This window comes from Schistocerca nitens, chromosome 9, assembly GCF_023898315.1.
Source record: "Schistocerca nitens isolate TAMUIC-IGC-003100 chromosome 9, iqSchNite1.1, whole genome shotgun sequence".
NCBI lineage: Eukaryota > Metazoa > Arthropoda > Insecta > Orthoptera > Acrididae > Schistocerca > Schistocerca nitens.
Genome location: NC_064622.1, coordinates 144,336,976 through 144,355,402, shown reverse-complemented (window position 1 = coordinate 144,355,402; position 18,427 = coordinate 144,336,976). Strand labels below are relative to the sequence as shown.

The following is an 18,427-nucleotide window of genomic DNA, read 5'->3' as shown; positions in this document are numbered from 1 at the left end:
GAGCACCTGACGCATAGCAATGTCTACCTGGTGAAGCTTAACTGCTAAGCTTACAACTCGAACCAAACTACTGCAGCTGTATCGTCATTCATTCGACCTAAATTGTGTCTCATATTACAGTTAGACGAACTTTGTTTCGATTTGGAGGTGGGACCTAAAACTTTTCTCTCCCCTTGAATTTCGAGTCTCAAATTTCAGGTGCGGCTTAGATTCGGGAAAATTTTTTTTCCTTGATTTCGAGTCTCATTTTTCAGGTGCGGCTTAGATTCGAGTGCGGCTTAGATTCGAGTAAATACGGTAAACATTGTACAGATATCATACATATTGCATTTTGAAGACAATATCTGAAAGTTTTTTTTTTTACAAACATTCTATACGCGAATCATGAGTGACCCAGCAGACGTCAATACGGTAATTGAATTCTTGACATACCTGTCCCAGCATGCCATCGTCGACTGTGGCAGTCGCTTCCCGTATTCTCTCCTGGAGCTATGCTACATCACATGATAGAGACAGTACATACACCAGATTGTTAATGTGTCCCCACAGAAAAAAGTCACACGGAGTGAGATCTGGTAATCGAGGAGGCCATTTTGAACTCCACCACACAGTAAGCTCACTCCACATGTGGACTCAGCCTTTTTGTGACTAACGCTGACTATCGGCAAATTTCCAAACTATTCTGTAGCAGTATACATGGAAAAAACTTTTCAGGTTTTCTCTTCAAAATGACATGTGTATGATATCTGTGCAATGTTTGGTTCTTGTGCAATAAACAATTGAAATGTTGCTGGACTTTATGTATATGCTGTATATCCATTTGGCTTGCTGTCTCCATCTAAAAACAGTTCATTGCAAAAGATGTTGATGTTAGTACTAAGATTTTTGCTCACATGGTTAGAAATACCGAAGTCCTTACTTTTTTTTGCCTTTACTTACCCTTGAGCTCTCAAAATTTGTCAGGGAAAAATGCTAAAACTTGTCTGGAAATCAGGGTATTTCACTTGAGGAGACTTGTGGCAACCCTGTATTGCAGAAGGCTGGAATTTACCAAATACGCTTGTCAGTGTGGTGTGGCTAACACAGGACGGACCACACACACCATGAAGAATGTTGCACTGAACGTCAGTGTTGCACATGCCTTTTTGCTACCAAACAAGTCTGCTATTGCCAGTCACTGTATTTCCACTAGACATTCAATTGAGTATTATAAAACTGTGACTCTGACCACAACAACATCTTTTTGGGACTCCAGTGTTAAAAAATCCATGGAAATACACCTGGCAGAAAATCTGATGAACTGTGATGGCAGCTGCAAGTTGGACAGTGCATGGAACCCCATAATCTCCACAATTTGGTCTAATCGAAGACAACAAAGTGTACCAATGGCTGCAGTGAGCTGTTACACAGAGGACACCTGAGTTCCACCAGTGAAGGTGCTGCTGCTTTGAAGTGTGGTCCATCCGTCAACTTGAATTTTGACACGTGCACGGAATACTCACAGCGTGCTTTGTGGGGCAGAATGGAGCAAGTCTTTGTCAGTCTTCAGTGCCTCATCTGAAGATGACAGACAGGTGCCCAGTTGAAAATCGTGCAATGAATTAAATTACGACTGGCTACAAACCCAAAATTTGTTTGAACATATAATTCATCAGGAAAATTTTTTAATTACCATAGGCCTACATGATATCTCAGTTGTTATATCAAATTTGGGTCATGAGATTGAGGAGACTATTTTTGTAAAAGCTAACAAAGCTGCTTTTGTGTGACCAGATGACAAGGATCAATATGTTCTGTTTATGACTTCAACAAAGTGTCTGTTTTACCTGACCTGACACCTTATAGGAGGGATGAACTGATTTTTGCTATTGGGTTTTCTGGGTACTATATGTGTAAAGTAGTTGATTTAAGTGTACTGTTGCCCCATTTGATAATTTATGCCTGTTTATAAATGTAGTCTCATTATGATGTGTTATTTGATATTTAATGTCTTTTTATAAATGTAGCCTCATAGAGTGATTGTAGACCTCATGCTGGCATCCTTTTGTGAGGTGTAGATACCATCATGGGGTTGCCTAATAAATTCATGGAATAAATAAGCTTTTACTGTTGTTTTATAGTGTTCTTCGGGTATATTTCAATCATTTTTTGAGCTCTGTAGCAATTACACTTCTTACAGACGAAGTGCTCAGCACATGTGCCTAACATGCATTAATATTTATAATAGTATGCAGCATAGAATTATAGAAATAATGTCTCATTACCGTACTAGCATAATGAAAGCTACCTTCAAAATATTATACTGGGTGGTTGTAGTTAAAATTTCCATATTTAACACATTATAACATGGTAACTAATTACCATACAAGTACCAAACATGCTAGCATTAATGTACAGAGTATGGGGTGCATGATTTCTGTGTGTCACAGTGCCACCATCCAGTTCCAACTATGGCCACCAGGTGCTGTGATCAGTCATCATGATTCATGGTCTTAAACACCTGACCAGTCACATTGAACTTGTTGACGTGTCAACATGAGCTTGGACAAAACAAACAGGGCATTATTGGTGAAGTTCTGTTATCAAAATAACAGTAACGCTGCAGCTGCATTTTGAGAATATCACCAGCTGAAAAGATTGCAAAAAGGTCCTCTTTCTCCACCTGCTGTACGGAGTATGATGAAGTTCAAATCAGCTGGAGAAGTGAGCATCATTCCAGGAAGAGGTCAACGACCAGTTGCACCACAGTTGGCTGACGAAATCACTGTTGCTGTGGCAGACAACGCTGCATGCAATTCCCGATTGTCAGGCAGTGAGCATACAGTGTCGCGACAGATGAACATCCTGTGGTTCACTGTACAGAAGGTTCTTTTAATCATTCTCAAATGGTATCCATGTCATACAGCAGCTTGCAGCTCAGGACGCACAATGACATGTTGACTTCACTCTCCACTTTCTCGCAAGGATTGAATTGGACGAGGGCTGGCCCTGGACTATCCTATGGACAGACAAAGCTCATTTTTCTTTGACGGGTGGGGTGAACAGATGGAACTGTCGAGTGTGGGGATCTTTCTTTTTTGAAGAGGTTGGCACTCGTGGACCAAAGACGTGCAGTGTGACTGGCAAGCATCACTGCAGTATGCTTCGCCTGCATGTCATACTCGCCCTACAGAAGAGAGACTCAATGAACTCGACAGTTTTGATGCAATATGGGGCCCCACTGCACATCACTCGTGGAGTTTACCTCCTTCTCCGAAATACATTTGGAAATGACCAAATTATCATCTGATCATTTCCAAATACTTGGCCAGCGCAATCACCTGACCTCGCTGCCTGTGATTTTTGGTTGTGGGGCTACCTGAAGGACAGGACATACCAGGGGAACATTCACACATGTACTGATCTGAAGTGCAGCATATCAAGAGAGGTAGCCAGCATACCTATGGACATGCTCCGTTCTGCTGTGCAGAATGCCATCGTGTGCTTTCAGACTCTTCAGGAGACTGATGGGCATCATATTGAGCCCCTTTTGTAGCGGTAATGGTACTAGTAAGTAGTGGTATGATGTACCGTAGCAGCGTATTAAAAGTGTTTCAATTGAATTGATCTTGCATTATATTTCTTCCCCATGTCCTTGACATTAATGCTACCAAGTTTGGTACTCTTACGGTAGTTAGTTTCCATGTTATAATGTGTTAAGTAGGGAACATTTAATTATAACTACCCGGTATATCAAATTGGTAACAAAACTTCAGAAGATTTTCTCAAACTAGCAAAACAGTTTTCTTCCATGTCTTTTCTCTGTCACATGCTGAACAGAGTTAAACTGATTTATTTTGTATGGAAAAATAAAATTTTAGATTTTCATTAGTAGTTATCCTAGCTGTATTAGTTACTTTAATGATTTGTACGTGACAGCTGGTAAATGGCAGAAGCAGTGGTAACTTGAACTTTTAAAAGTCTTCACAGCATAGTAGATAAATGGCAACAGAGTCTCAAAGCAACATTTCAGCAATTTTACTACTCATCAATGCTTGGCTGGTAACTGGAGATGATTTCATCAGTGCAGTTGACTAAGCAAGCTTATGTTCTCAGTTATATTTAGTACATCTCAATTTGGGCTTCAGGAGGGATGCTTCACTGGTAATCCCATTAATAACTTCATTCACCAAATTTAACAAGTCTTAAATAACATAGTGTTGACTGTAAATGCCAATCGGGAACTCCAAACAGAAGAAATATGGGAATTGAGCCAGGTGGCACAGTGGTTAACATACTGGACCGGCATTCAGAAGGATGATAGTACAAAGCTGCATCTAACCATCTTGATTTAGGTTTACCGTGATTTCCCTAAATTGCTTCAGGTGAATGCCGGGATGGTTCATTTGAAACGGGCATGGCCAACTTCCTTTCCCATCCTTCTCTAATCTGATGGAATAAATGACCTCGCTGTTTGGCCCCCTCCCCCAAATTGACCAAGAAATATGGGAAATATATGCACAGTAGTGAGTGTTTATGATTTTTGGAAATTTGAGTTTCTGTTTTTAAACTATATTGCCAGATGAGTTACTGCATATATGAGCTCACTGATTGGGTGTTAAAAGAGCAATAATTATATGTATAATATAGAGCATATAGAAATCATCTGTTTTTCGTAAAGAATAGTTCTGATATCAGTAAAATCAAACAATGGGAACTCCAGGTAGGAATATCAACAACATAGGAAAACAGATTGCTACTTACCACAAAGAAGACACATCAAGTTACATACAGGTGTGATTAAAAGACACTCATATGAAGCTGTGGACCACAGCCTTCACCAGTAAAGAGAGACACACACAACGTTCATGCACACACAAGCAAGCACACCTCATGCACACATGACCACCAACTCCAGCATCTCAGTCCGAGATGCTGGAGTTGGCAGTCCTGTGTGCATGAGGTGTGCTTGTGGCCGAAAGCTACATGTGAGTGTCTTTTAATCGTGCATGTCTGCAACTTGACATGTCTTCCTTACAGTAAGTAGTAATCTATGTTTTCCTATATTGTTGATATCAGTAAAAGGTATTCACACACATTAACCTAATGGTTTTGGCACAACCTATTGTACTGATGTGCATAAAGTGTACATTTGCAATACCTGATTTGACACACAGCTGTTGTGGCTTTGAAGATTGTTCATGTATGAATTATTGTGGTAGTAGATGAAAAAGAAAGATTGGAAATTTTTGGTTCTACAGTGTTTATTTTGTAAATTCTCTGAAACATAGCAAGAGCAGGCATTGCCTGTAGGACAGCGTCTCTTAAAACTAAGTTTTTGAAAACAGCAACAAGTTGCACTTTGTATTTTTTATTTACAGGTTTTGCTCTTCAAATAAACAAGAGACTCATCAGAATATACAGTTTAAAGTTGGCTGACAGCATTCAAGATTGCGTTTAAAGTTGGCTGACTGCTCTACAGACTAAACTGACTATAGTGTAGTACTTAAACTTACATTTAAAGTACAATTGAACTTCAGTAGTAAATAATGATGCAAGATCACCTGCAGGAGCAGAGAGTTAAAAAAAATCATTATAAGCCCTTATGATAGTTAATTAGAGAGATTCAGGAACAATGTTCCAAGGTGTTACATGAAAGCAATATTTACAGTGTCCAGTAAATAAATGCATGATTATAGATGAGAAAGTTGACAGACCAATAGTTAGGGACAGGTAAAAATCATTCTATTTTATGGGTGGTGTTGATGTTTCATTATACCAACTTTGATTTTATTTTTTCCATTTTTGGAAGAAAATGACGACTTGTCTTTTTAGTGCCAGATTTGTCTCATTTTTGTCTTATTTCATTGTATAAAATGACAGTTCAAGAAAACATAACCCTGCAGCCGCACACTGTTGACAGTGTTTCAGAAGAAAACAGTCTCTTCTAAGACATTATCCTGTGGATCAACAACACATCACTGTAATATCAAAACAGCCACTAAGAGTCTAAATTTGAATACGGAAGACAAATTGCCTTCAGCACAACACAGATATTTGACAAGGTCCATATACTCTGCTTTATGAGAAGTTTTTCCATGAAATTATGAAACTACTTGTATCCAAAGGCAAGGAGGGTCGTGAACCCCCTTAGGTCTCAGGGAAAGGAAAATGAATTAAAAGTCAGTATTATGCAGGGTTTTAACAGCGTTGGAACTGGAAATTTGTTGTGACTACTTACAAGTCACCATTCATCTTCCAAAATACACTCTAAGATTGGCGGCAAGGGGGGGGGGGGGGGCATTAAGGAATTGTCCAAATAGGACAGATAGTGGTACATGTGATGCACATGTACACACGAACAGATGATTGCAATTTCAGAACATTTGGATGATTTATTCAAGAAAAAGGGCTTCACAAAGTGAACAAGTCAATAATTTGGTCCACCTCTGGCTCTTATGCAAACAGTTATTCAACTTGGAATTGACTGATAGAGTTGTTGGATGTCCTCCTGAGGGATATCATGCCAAATTCTGTCCATTTGGCACATAATACCATTAAAACCTCAAGCTGGTTGCAGGGACTTGCTCATAATGCTCCAAATGTTCTCAATTGGGTAGAAATCTGGTGACCTTGCTGGCCAAGGTAGGGTTTGGCAGGCAGAAAGATAAACAGTTGAAACTCTCTCCTTGTATCTTGCTGAAATGTAAGCCCACGATTGCTCGCAATGCGGGGCAACAAAATGGGGTGTAGAATGTCATCACGGTACTGACGTATTGTAAGGCTGATGCTGTGAAATGCAATGTCACTCTTTCCCTCCTGGTTGTGGGGCCATATGATGGGCAAAATTGAGTTTGGTATCCCTTCACTGTCTGGGGCATCTGCAGGCATGTCTTCACTTGTCACTGCAACCCACTTTCCAACAGGACTCATAACTGAAACAATTCTGCTCCAGTCAGTGAGATTCCAGGCCAAACTACTTTTTTTTGTCTGTCCCCATTCTAGTGATGTAAAACAAATGCCACATTGCTCCAGTTTTGGAGAATTTCATTACTGTATGTTATTAGTATTGATAAAGTGTGTAGAAATTTAATCAGGTGACATAGTGAATTGAGGCATCTCAGCTGAAAATAATGGTGTTCTTGAAATTATTATATTTAGTCCCTTAATTAAATGACCATTTGTAATATTACAGTCTTCCTAACTGAAATCAGTTTATTGCAGAACTATAGTGAATAGCCAACCATTATTGCTAAGCACAAGTGTATCAGGAGGTACTGACTGATATTTATTGAAGTTCCCTAATATGAAACTGAGAGTATGAAATGCAATGAGAGAGATAAGAAAGAACATGAATTCATAAAATATGTTCCACAACAGACAGTAATCATAAGGAAGCTGAAATGATTGTTTATTCAGAATAATAATATGGATCTGTTGTTTTAAGGAATAAATTGAAAGAAAAAGTACATATGCAACTCAGAAATGTTCTGTAAAAATACACAAAAATTGTATTATTTTGTACTTTGATTTTATAGATTCTCAAGAGAAGTAAATTTTGATTACAACTAACAATTTGATTACAGCTTACAGCCAAGAACAGAAATTTTGCTGAGGGTTCTTGCATCTGAAGGAGCAGACTCGCGCAGAAAACTTCTTGATGTGTGGAAAGACAACCCAAAGTGTAAGTCATAATTATTAGTGCTACCTACAATGAGAAATAAGTATGATGATTTAGTAACTGTATTTACAATGTAAGACACCATGGATGTTTTTAAGTGTATTTTCAAAGAGGAGGCATTGAGTGGCAGACAGATTATGTAGAAATAAGACTTTTGATATTATAAGCTTTCATACACACATGGTCGCTGTTGTCTCCAGGCACTAAGAATATTCTACATCTAAAAGAGGACTCTGTCCAGTAGCTTATAATACCACACATTCTTCTTTCAATGTGCCTGTCTGCCACTCGGTGCCTCTGCTATGTGGTGCGTAGCAATCTATTTCATGTTGTTCTGATTCCAGCACCAATTTTCCATTGTTTGAAAAATTTTCAAAGTTTATTCATGAAATATTTGTTCAAGTATTTAGTATGTTTAATAAAAGGCATTTTATATACACCATCAGCTGCGATATAAACATTATTGTAATGTACTATTAGTTTATGATTATGCGGACCGTGTTTGGCACTGGGCTAAAAGTCGTTTTAACATGTTGCTTTCTCATGTATTAAACACAGTTGCCTTAATATTGACTTAAATGAGAAAACTTTACACAATAATAAGGCAACTATTGTTTAATAAATATGAAAGCAAGGTGCTAAAATGAATTTTTGTTCAGTGCCAGAAGATGGCCCACATGTACCAAAATTAGTATTGCATTTCAATGAAGTTTACACAGCAGCTGATGGTATTATAAACATGTCTTTCATTAAAGTTTATTTAGATGAGACTCTCACAATTATTCTAAATTTCAGTTGGTTAGTTTCCCCATGTGACTGAACTGATAAACCACACAGTACCTACTTGCTCTAAATTTTATTGTAAACAACATTAATATATTTTTGATTTAAATGATCATTTCAGACAAAAACTTTTCACTATTTCCCAAGGAGATCAGTGGTAAATTTCTAAAAGTGATAATCCTCTGGTTAACCATGTATCAAAGACTATCGTAGGGATAATGGAAATAAAAGTGTATGCTGGCGTTTGCTTTTAAAACCGGAGGTTCCTTTATCCTATTTAGGTAAATGCTGACATAAAAGTCATTCCTTGTCAGTTCAACCAGGGGCTCCAGCTCGTAGTCTCAGATTTGGCTGAAGTTGAGCACACGAATGCTACCATGTGTGGAACGCTCCCCTGAAAATTAGTTCTGAATTATCGCTTGTGAAAAAAGGTGGTGTGACCCGGAAAATACAACCTGCACTGGGCAATCTATCTTCAGAGCCAACCTCAGGGCTTAATATCTTAGGAACTATTCCTCACAATCGAATGAAATTTTTATCACCGAGTAACATCCACTGAAGGAACACACACAATCTATCAAAACACCCAACATCTTTCTGGGAAAAAGTAAAAAATGCAATAAAAATGTAACATGTTAAAAAATATACATATATTGTAGGTGCCTGCCATACCAAATGTAATTCACTCAAGAAGGGGATAACATTTTTCTAGTAAGCCTGATGTGGGCTAAACACATCATTACCATACTTTCCACACATACTGAGTTACATGCTCAGGAAAACACAAAAACTGAAAAATCGCCAGAAAAAATGTAGGCTTTCAAAGTGTGGTAGCACAAAAGGGACAAGTTCTATCCAACCCAAATTTTGTACTCTGCGTAGGTAGATCATAATGTAACATGTCTCAAAATTTCACTGTATTATTGCAAGGCATTTGTGGATCCCAGAAGTTGACAGAGATACATTTGGTGATATGACCATTGTTGCAGAACACAATTTGGAAAAAAAAGTCTTAAACTCTTCTTATTTCCCCACCCCCACCCAAATTGTTTAATCACTAAGCAACAACATATAGGTAGAAATCAAGCAATGGAAAATCCAGGATGGAACGTAATCTATATTAGAGAGGAAAGTTCCTACTCACTGCAGAGTGGTTTCATTTTTCTGCGACTGCAGTCATGTGTGCAAGTTGTGTGTGTGTGTGTGTGTGTGTGTGTGTGTGTGTGTGTGTGTGTGCGTGCGCATGCACGCGTGTGTGTATGTAAGTAATTGTGTGAATCTTTTTGTTATGCCTATTGCGACTCAACATCTCTGCTATATGGTGAGTAGCAATTTTCCTCTCTAATATTGTAACATATTCCTGGATGTTGTGTGTCATTCATCATCATTTTCATCACCATTGACCCGCAAGTCACCGAAGTGGTGTCAACTATAAAGGACTTGCAGTACGGCGGCCGAAAGCCCCCGCATGGGGCCTCCCGGCCAACAATGCCATACACTCATTTCCTTTTTTTTTTTTTAGATTGATCAACACAACCTATCATTAAGTGTTTAGTGCGCCTTAACTGCCAAAAACCAGTCGCTTGTGCTTTCAGCAGAAGTTTTCCTATGCTGTAGCTACTGTATTCTGTATATTGAATGTAAAATTTTACTGCCTTCCTAACACACTGGTAGGAACTGTAACTGTCATAAGAATATGTTACAAAGGAATCCAACACATCTGTCAAATGTGTCCATTGAAATGATCTTGCTGGTCCTACTGGTGCCATGAAGTTCACTAGTACATCACCTTCTACTTCACAACCATGTAAAGTACCATTTGTTGTCATAAATAGCAACAACATAGCAACTTGGTTGTATGTTGCTACATTTGCTTCTGAATCCATGATCAGACATGTTGAAGACACATGGTGTGCAAGAACCTATAATTATAACCAGACAGTCTGCTCAACTGCACATTATCAGTGTCTGCTGGAGAAAAGTGATGGTGGCTCCTTGTGCCTGCAATAGCTTCAACATGTTCCATTCTGCTTTTTAGCAACTCTTCGATAGATTTCACCTCAACCTCCAAAACATGAAATGATCGTATGGCGGAGGTATTTTTGTGTACCCAGGTAGATAATTGCAGACGTGATAGAATGTTGTGTTCTGGGCGATGCTACAGACTAGGTCATGGAGCCATATGCTTAATTGCATCACCAATACCATCACAAACATTTTTACCGTGACTTGTGAAAAAATTCCACTCTGCATTAAAATGAAAATCATGATACTGCATGGATAAATTTTTGAAATTTAACACATGGTACGCACATTGAAATTTGAACTTTTATCTATCAGGAACATTGGAATTGTTTCTATCTTTTGTAGTTTGGAAGCAATAAATGTTTGAAATCTGTTGCCTCTTTTTGAATACCCCTGTATTTATCATTTTCTGTTGCAAAAAGCCCTTGACTATTTTTACCAATTTTACAATAGTTTTTCTCCATAGTTTTGTTAATACACTCTGCTGAAAGAAATATGACACCATAGAAGATGCTAAACCCCAGCATTCAAACAAAATCAAAATGTTGTTCATTTTAATTACTACTCTTTGTAATGTTTCCTGGATGGCCACAACATTCAGCTTCCATTTGATTCAGCTTTAATTACTTGTTCAGTTTGGTTACTTTGACTTTCGACACTACAGTCCAGCTAATGAAAGCACTTGGCAATATGTCCCATGAATGACATTACCTGTTAAAATGAAGTTGTTATTCAAAGTTAATTACTGTTCAATAATTTTACTTTAGATGGACATTGCCATTTACACTTTACAATTCTTGACTTTAATGTTAATGAATGAACCTGTAATTAAGATTTCACTTGCCTGCAATTATCTTTGCTCAGTGCCCAGTTGTTGTTGTTGTGGTCTTCAGTCCTGAGACTGGTTTGATGCAGCTCTCCATGCTACTCTATCCTGTGCAAGCTTCTTCATCTCCCAGTACCTACTGCAACCTACATCCTTCTGAATCTGCTTAGTGTATTCATCTCTTGGTCTCCCCCTACGATTTTTACCCTCCACGCTGCCCTCCAATACTAAATTGGTGATCCCTTGATGCCTCAGAACATGTCCTACCAACCGATCCCTTCTTCTGGTCAAGTTGTGCCACAAACTCCTCTTCTCCCCAATCCTATTCAGTACCTCCTTATTAGTTATGTGATCTACCCATCTAATCTTCAGCATTCTTCTGTAGCACCACATTTCGAAAGCTTCTATTCTCTTCTTGTCTAAACTATTTACCGTCCATGTTTCACTTCCATACATGGCTACACTCCATACAAATACTTTCAGAAATGACTTCCTGACACTTAAATCTATACTCGATGTTAACAAATTTCTCTTCTTCAGAAACGCTTTCCTTGCCATTGCCAGTCTACATTTTATATCCTCTCTACTTCGACCATCATCAGTTATTTTGCTCCCCAAATAGCAAAACTCCTTTACTACTTTAAGTGTCTCATTTCCTAATCTAATACCCTCAACATCACCCGACTTAATTCGACTACATTCCATTATCCTCGTTTTGCTTTTGTTGATGTTCATCTTATATCCTCCCTTCAAGACACCATCCATTCCGTTCAACTGCTCTTCCAAGTCCTTTGCTGTCTCTGACAGAATTACAATGTCATCGGTGAACCTCAAAGTTTTTATTTCTTCTCCATGGATTTTAATACCTACTCCGAATTTTTCTTTTGCTTCCTTTACTGCTTGCTCAATATACAGATTGAATAACATCGGGGAGAGGCTACAACCCTGTCTTACTCCCTTCCCAACCACTGCTTCCCTTTCATGTCCCTCGACTCTTATAACTGCCATCTGGTTTCTGTACAAGTTGTAAATAGCCTTTTGCTCCCTGTATTTTACCCCTGCCACCTTTAGAATTTGAAAGAGAGTATTCCAGTCAACATTGTCAAAAGCTTTCTCTAAGTCTACAAATGCTAGAAACGTAGGTTTGCCTTTCCTTAATCTTTCTTCTAAGATAAGTCGTAAGGTCAGTATTGCCTCACGTGTTCCAGTATTTCTACGGAATCCAAACTGATCTTCCCCGAGGTCGGCTTCTACTAGTTTTTCCATTCGTCTGTAAAGAATTCGTGATAGTATTTTGCAGCTGTGGCTCATTAAACTGATTGTTCGGTAATTCTCACATCTGTCAACACCTGCTTTCTTTGGGATTGGAATTATTATATTCTTCTTGAAGTCTGAGGGTATTTCGCCTGTTTCATACGTCTTGCTCACCAGATGGTAGAGTTTTGTCAGGACTGGCTCTCCCAAGGCTGTCAGTAATTCCAATGGAATGTTGTCTACTCCGGGGGCCTTGTTTCGACTCAGGTCTTTCAGTGCTCTGTCAAACTCTTCACGCAGTATCGTATCTCCCATTTCATCTTCATCTACATCCTCTTCCATTTCCATAATATTGTCCTCAAGTACATCGCCCTTGTATAGACCCAGTATGATTCCAAAATATATATTTGGTGGTTGTGTGAATGCTATTTATTTACATTTTAAGGATCCTTTGACATTATTTATAAACTATGACATTTTTCTTTGTCATATATGTGATGCAACTGCGAGGGACGTCGAGCACAGCCCAGTCCCTTCCACACAGCCCCCACTATCCATGTAGCTGCCTCCTGTGTGTAGTGGACTCCTGACCTATTAAGCAGAACCCGTAAACCCACCACCCAATGGCGCCACTGCTGTGACCGCCCTGGGTACTGCCTGCACTGAGGTTGACCCCTCACCCATGGTCGAGTTGGAGATCATTCCAAAGTCTGGCAGGTAGCGAAAAACTTTCCAAGGGGCCTATCGTAAGGCCTCCCCAATTCGTTTGACGAACGGGTTTCGGGCGTTATCTGTGGCTGACGATGTCTCTGAGCCGGATGCAGTTGTCTACCCTGTTCCAGAGGAAGCTTCTTGGCCCTCAAGGTCTGGGCATTCACAGAGCGTGGGTTTGCTGGTAGTTGGGAGCTCCAACGTTAGGCATGTAATGGGGCCACTTAGGAACATGGCTGCCGAGGAGGGGAAGGAAGCCAGTGTGCAATCTGTGCGCATTCCAGTGGGTGGGAGTCATTCCGGATGTGGAAAGGGTGCTTCCGGATGCCATGAAGAGTACAGGGTGCAGCCAACTGCAGATGGTGGCTCATGTTGGTACCAATGACGTGTGTCTGTCTGGTTTCGGGCGGCTAGCAGAAATGGTAAGGACTGCCAGTTTTGCTTCCAAGATTAAGGCAGAGCTCACCATCTGCAGCATCGTCGATAGAACCGACTGTGGTCCTTTGGTGCAGAGCCGAGTGGAGGGTCTGAATCAGAGGTCAGGCGTTTCCGTGATCGTGTAGGCTGCAGATTCCTTGACTTGGGCCATTGGGTGGTGGGTTTACGGCAGAAATAAGTTCATCTGAAATTTTTTCAAACGATATAATAGTGTTCAGAAAGGAAAGATTAAATACAGTTGGTGGTGGAGTATTTATTGCTGTCAGAGGTAGTTTGCCTTGTTGCGAAATTGAAGTAGATAGTTCATGTGAAATAGTATGGGTAGAGGTTATATCTGACAATCGGACTAAACTATTAATTGGCTCGTTTTATTGACCCCCCCAACTCAGAAGATATAGTTGCTGAACAGTTCAAAGAAAACTTGAGTCTCATTTCAAATAAGTACCCCGCTCATACAATTATAGTCAGTGGTGACTTCAATCTACCCTTGATATGTCGGAAAAATTATACATTTAAAGCCGGCGGCAGGCATAAAAGTCATCTAAAATTGTACTGAATGCTATCTCAGAAAATTATTTTGAACAATTAGTTCATGAGCGCACTCGAAGCGTAAATGGTTGCGAAAGCATACTTGACCTTTTAGCAACAAATAATCCTGGACAAATAGTGAGTGCAGTGAGGAATACAGGGATTAGCGACCACAAGCCAGTTGCTGCTAGGCTGAATACTGTAACACCTACAACCATAAAAAAGAAACGCAAAGTATATCTATTTACAAAAGCTGATAAAAATGCTCTAACACCTTTTTAAGAGACAGTCGTCACTCCTTCCGATCTGATCATGTAAGTGTAGAAAAGTTGTGGAATTTTTTCAAAGAGATAGTATCAGCAGCAATTGAGAGATATATACCACATAAATTAATAAGTGATGGTACTGATTCCCCATGGTACACGAAACAGGTCAGATCGTTGTTGCAGAAGCAACGAAAAAAGCATACCAAATTTAAAAGAACGCAAAATCCCCAAGATTGGCAAAGTTTTACAGAAGTTTAAAATATAGCGCGTACTTCAATGCTAGATGTTTTAAATAATTTCCACAACAGAAATTCTGTCTCGAAATCTGGCAGAAAACCCAAAGAGATTCTGGTCGTACATAAAGCACACCAGTGGCAAGAGGCAGTCAGTACCTTCACTGCACGATAACAACGGTGAAGTCACTGATGACAGTGCCACTAAAGCAGAGTTATTAAACATGGTTTTCCAAAACTCCTTCACCAAGGAAGACAAAGTAAATATTCCTGAATTCCAATCAAGAACAACTGTCAAGATGAGAAACATAGAAGTAGATATCCTCGGTGTACCAAAGCAGCTTAAACCACTTAATAAAGGCAAGGCCTCCGGTCCAGATTGTATACCAGTCAGGTTCCTCTCAGAGTATGCTCATAAAATAGCTCCATATTTAGCAATTATATACAACCACTTGCTCACAGGAAGATCTGTACCTAAAGACTGGGAAATTGCTCAAGTCACACCAATACCCAAAAAGGGAAGTAGGAGTAATCCGCTGAATTACTGGCCTATATCACTAATGTCGATTTGCAGTAGGGTTTTAGAACATATACCGTATTTGAACATTATGAAGTACCTCGAAAGTATACTGTATTCGAACATTATGAAGTACCTAAAAAATATACTGTATTCGAACATTATGATGTCCTTCAAAGAAAACGATTTATTGACATATAGTCAGCACGGATTCAGAAAATATCGTTCTTGTGAAACAAAACTAGCTCTTTACACTCCTGAAGTAATAAATGCTATTGATAGGGGATGTCAAATTGATTCCATATTTTTAGGTTTCCAGAAGGCTTTCGACACCTTTCCTCACAAGCGTGTTCTAACCAAATTACGTGCCTACAGAGTATCGCCTCAGTTGTGCGACTGGATTCATGATTTCCTGTCAGAAAGGTCACAGTTCGTAGTAATAGACGGAAAGTCATCAAGTAAAACAGAAGTAATATCTGGCGTTCCCCAAGGAAGTGTTATAGGCTCTCTATTGTTCCTGATCAATATTTTCCAGGCTTAGGTGCTTTTGGCTCACCTCAGATGGTCAGGTTTCTACAATCACAGCACAGCACTTAAGCTCTTATTTATCTTTGGCCAAAATTCATAATGAATGGTGGTGACCACGTGGAATATGAGTAGCCGTGTTAGGTTGTTTGCAGATGATGCTGTCATTTACTGTCGTGTAAAGTCATCAGATGATCAAAAAGACTTGCAAAATGATTTAGATAAGATATCTGTATGGTACGAAAAGTGGCAATTGACCCTGAATAAAGAAAAGTGTGAAGTTGTTCACATGAGTACTAAAAGAAATCAGCTAAATTTAGATTACCTGATAAGTCACATAAATCTGAAGGCTGTAAATTCAGCTAAATACTTAGTGATTACAATTACAAATAAACTAAATTGGTATGATCACATAGATAATATTGTGGGTAGAGCAAACCAAAGACTGTGATTCATTGGCAGAACACTTAGAAGGTGCAACAGGTCTACTAAATAGACTGCTTACACTACACTTGTCTGCCCTATTCTGGAGTATTGCTGTGCGGTGTGGGATCCGCATCAGGTGGGACTGATGGATGACATCAAAAAAATACAAAAAAGGACACCTCATTTTGTATTATTGTGAAATAGGGGAGATAGTGTCACAGACATGATACGTGAATTGGATTGGCAATGATTAAAACAAAGGTGTTTTTTGTTGCGGCGGGATCTTCTCATGAAATTTCAATCACCAGTTTTCTCCTCCGATTGTGAAAACATTCTGTTGGCACCCACCTACATAGGGAGAAATGATCAGCACGATAAAATAAGGGAAATCAGGGCTCGCACAGAAAAATTTAAGTGCTCGCTTTTCCCGCATGCCATTCGAGAGTGGAACAGTAGAGAGACAGCTGGAAGGTGGTTCATTGAACCCTCTCCCAGGCACTTTGTTGTGAATAGCAGAGTAATCGCGTAGCTGTAGATGCTCAACTGTCAAGTTATCATTCTAATTGTATGTCAGAGATGGTGTTTATGATTAAATTTCTATCATCATCAATAAAAGGAAATTTTATCCAATGTAAAAGTTAGGGCTGTCTTTTGTTCTGGATTATCTATGTGCTGAGAAATAATTTGTCTTACTTTTAAATATAATTTGTTCATTTTTATGATTTTAGAGATTTATGTGTTTCTCCTCCCACCCACACAAACTACATGTATGTGCCTCTCGGCCCAAGAGTCCTTCAAAACAGTGCCACCCATCTTATCTCTGTTTTGACATAACTAAAATACAAAAATTATTTTCTAATTACAAATGTAATATTGTTCTCGGATAAAGCACTGTTCCAAAAAGAATTCATGACTCAATGTAAGCCTTTCAACATATCTGCTTCTCTGTATGATACATAAAGCATATCAGAATATGAAGTGTCGATGTCTGTCTGCTATCTTTAAGCCGAGGGTTATCTACAGCTCCAACTACAAGGAGAAGTCAAATGAAAATCTTATATATATTTAAAAACTTTTTCTTTTTTTTCTGAACAAAACTGGAAACATAGTCTCTCTGGTGTTCAACACGATTCCGTCAGCACATAGGAAATGCACAGATTCCTCTGAAAAAAATCCTTTTGGTCATGTGCACACCACTCGTGCATCTCCTGCTGCACCTCATCATCAGAACAAAATTTCTTTCCTCTGATGTCCTCTCTGAATGGTCGAGATCACTAGGTGCAATTACCTTCTGCTCAAAGTACTGCAGTACTTGTTCACAGATGTCAGTGTGGCCTTCTTTCAATAGCATCCATCTTGCAGATACTTTGTGAAACTTACGCTAATGTGAAGTGCTGAGCCATGACTAATGTTCAGATGTGTCACTGTTTCATCCATCATCACAAGATCATTTCCCATCACAATCACTTCAACAGCTGCAGTAGACTCTGGTGTCACATCATGGTGTGCCTGACCTAGGTGTCTTGTCATGGAATTCAAGCAATTTCTGAACTTAAATATTCCATTCGTACATTTTCCGCAGTGATAGACATGCATCACCATACTAGACCTTCATTTGCTGATGGATTTAAATACATTTTGTACCATCATTGCTATCCCAGAGAGCTCATGATTCTTTCGTGAGTTCATACATGGTGCCTATAGGTCCCCTAGCTACTACTGCCCAGTCTTCATTCCCAAACTGCATTTCCTTCACTGTGCCCCTCCCTCCCCATCCTTGCTCTTTCCCTGCTGCCCCTCATTCCCCACTACCCCCGCTTTTCCCACTCTTTGTTCTCTCTTATGCCGACCTGGCTATCCGCCTGGTTTCCTTTATTCCTTGCATTTTGTTCCCCTTGCCTTTTCTCTTTCATCCTTACTTTTGGTGTTTTTGATCTCCTTTTGGAGTTTGACCTCCACTTTTACATTTTCTGTCTGTAGTGTGAGCCATTTGGGAAAGAACTCCCTCCCTAGTGTCTATAGTGGGGATTCCTCTCCCTCCTTCCTTTCCCACTGTAGCCCCCCTCTGCACCATTAGATCATCAGCATATGTAGCCAGTCTGTCTGGCGGGGCTGTCTTGTACCCATCCATATAAGCACCCTTACAACACAGGGATTACACTTCTGATACCTGAGCTATTGCCTCCCCATTTATGCCTAGGAGTAGTTGCTTGTCATTACGGAGCATTGAAACTC

The 18,427-nt window shown here is 39.4% G+C and overlaps 1 protein-coding gene across 2 annotated transcripts in view; it reads left to right on the top strand.

The window, feature by feature from the left end:
* The window catches only part of LOC126203755 (probable ATP-dependent RNA helicase kurz), a 134,753-nt gene that overhangs the window by 110,713 nt on the left and 5,613 nt on the right, over positions 1-18,427 (top strand). For both annotated transcript variants that reach the window (XM_049938125.1, XM_049938124.1), the window contains one exon: positions 7,566-7,663. In XM_049938125.1, the coding sequence (XP_049794082.1) occupies positions 7,566-7,663 (98 nt within the window). The remainder of the gene's footprint in view (positions 1-7,565; positions 7,664-18,427) is intronic.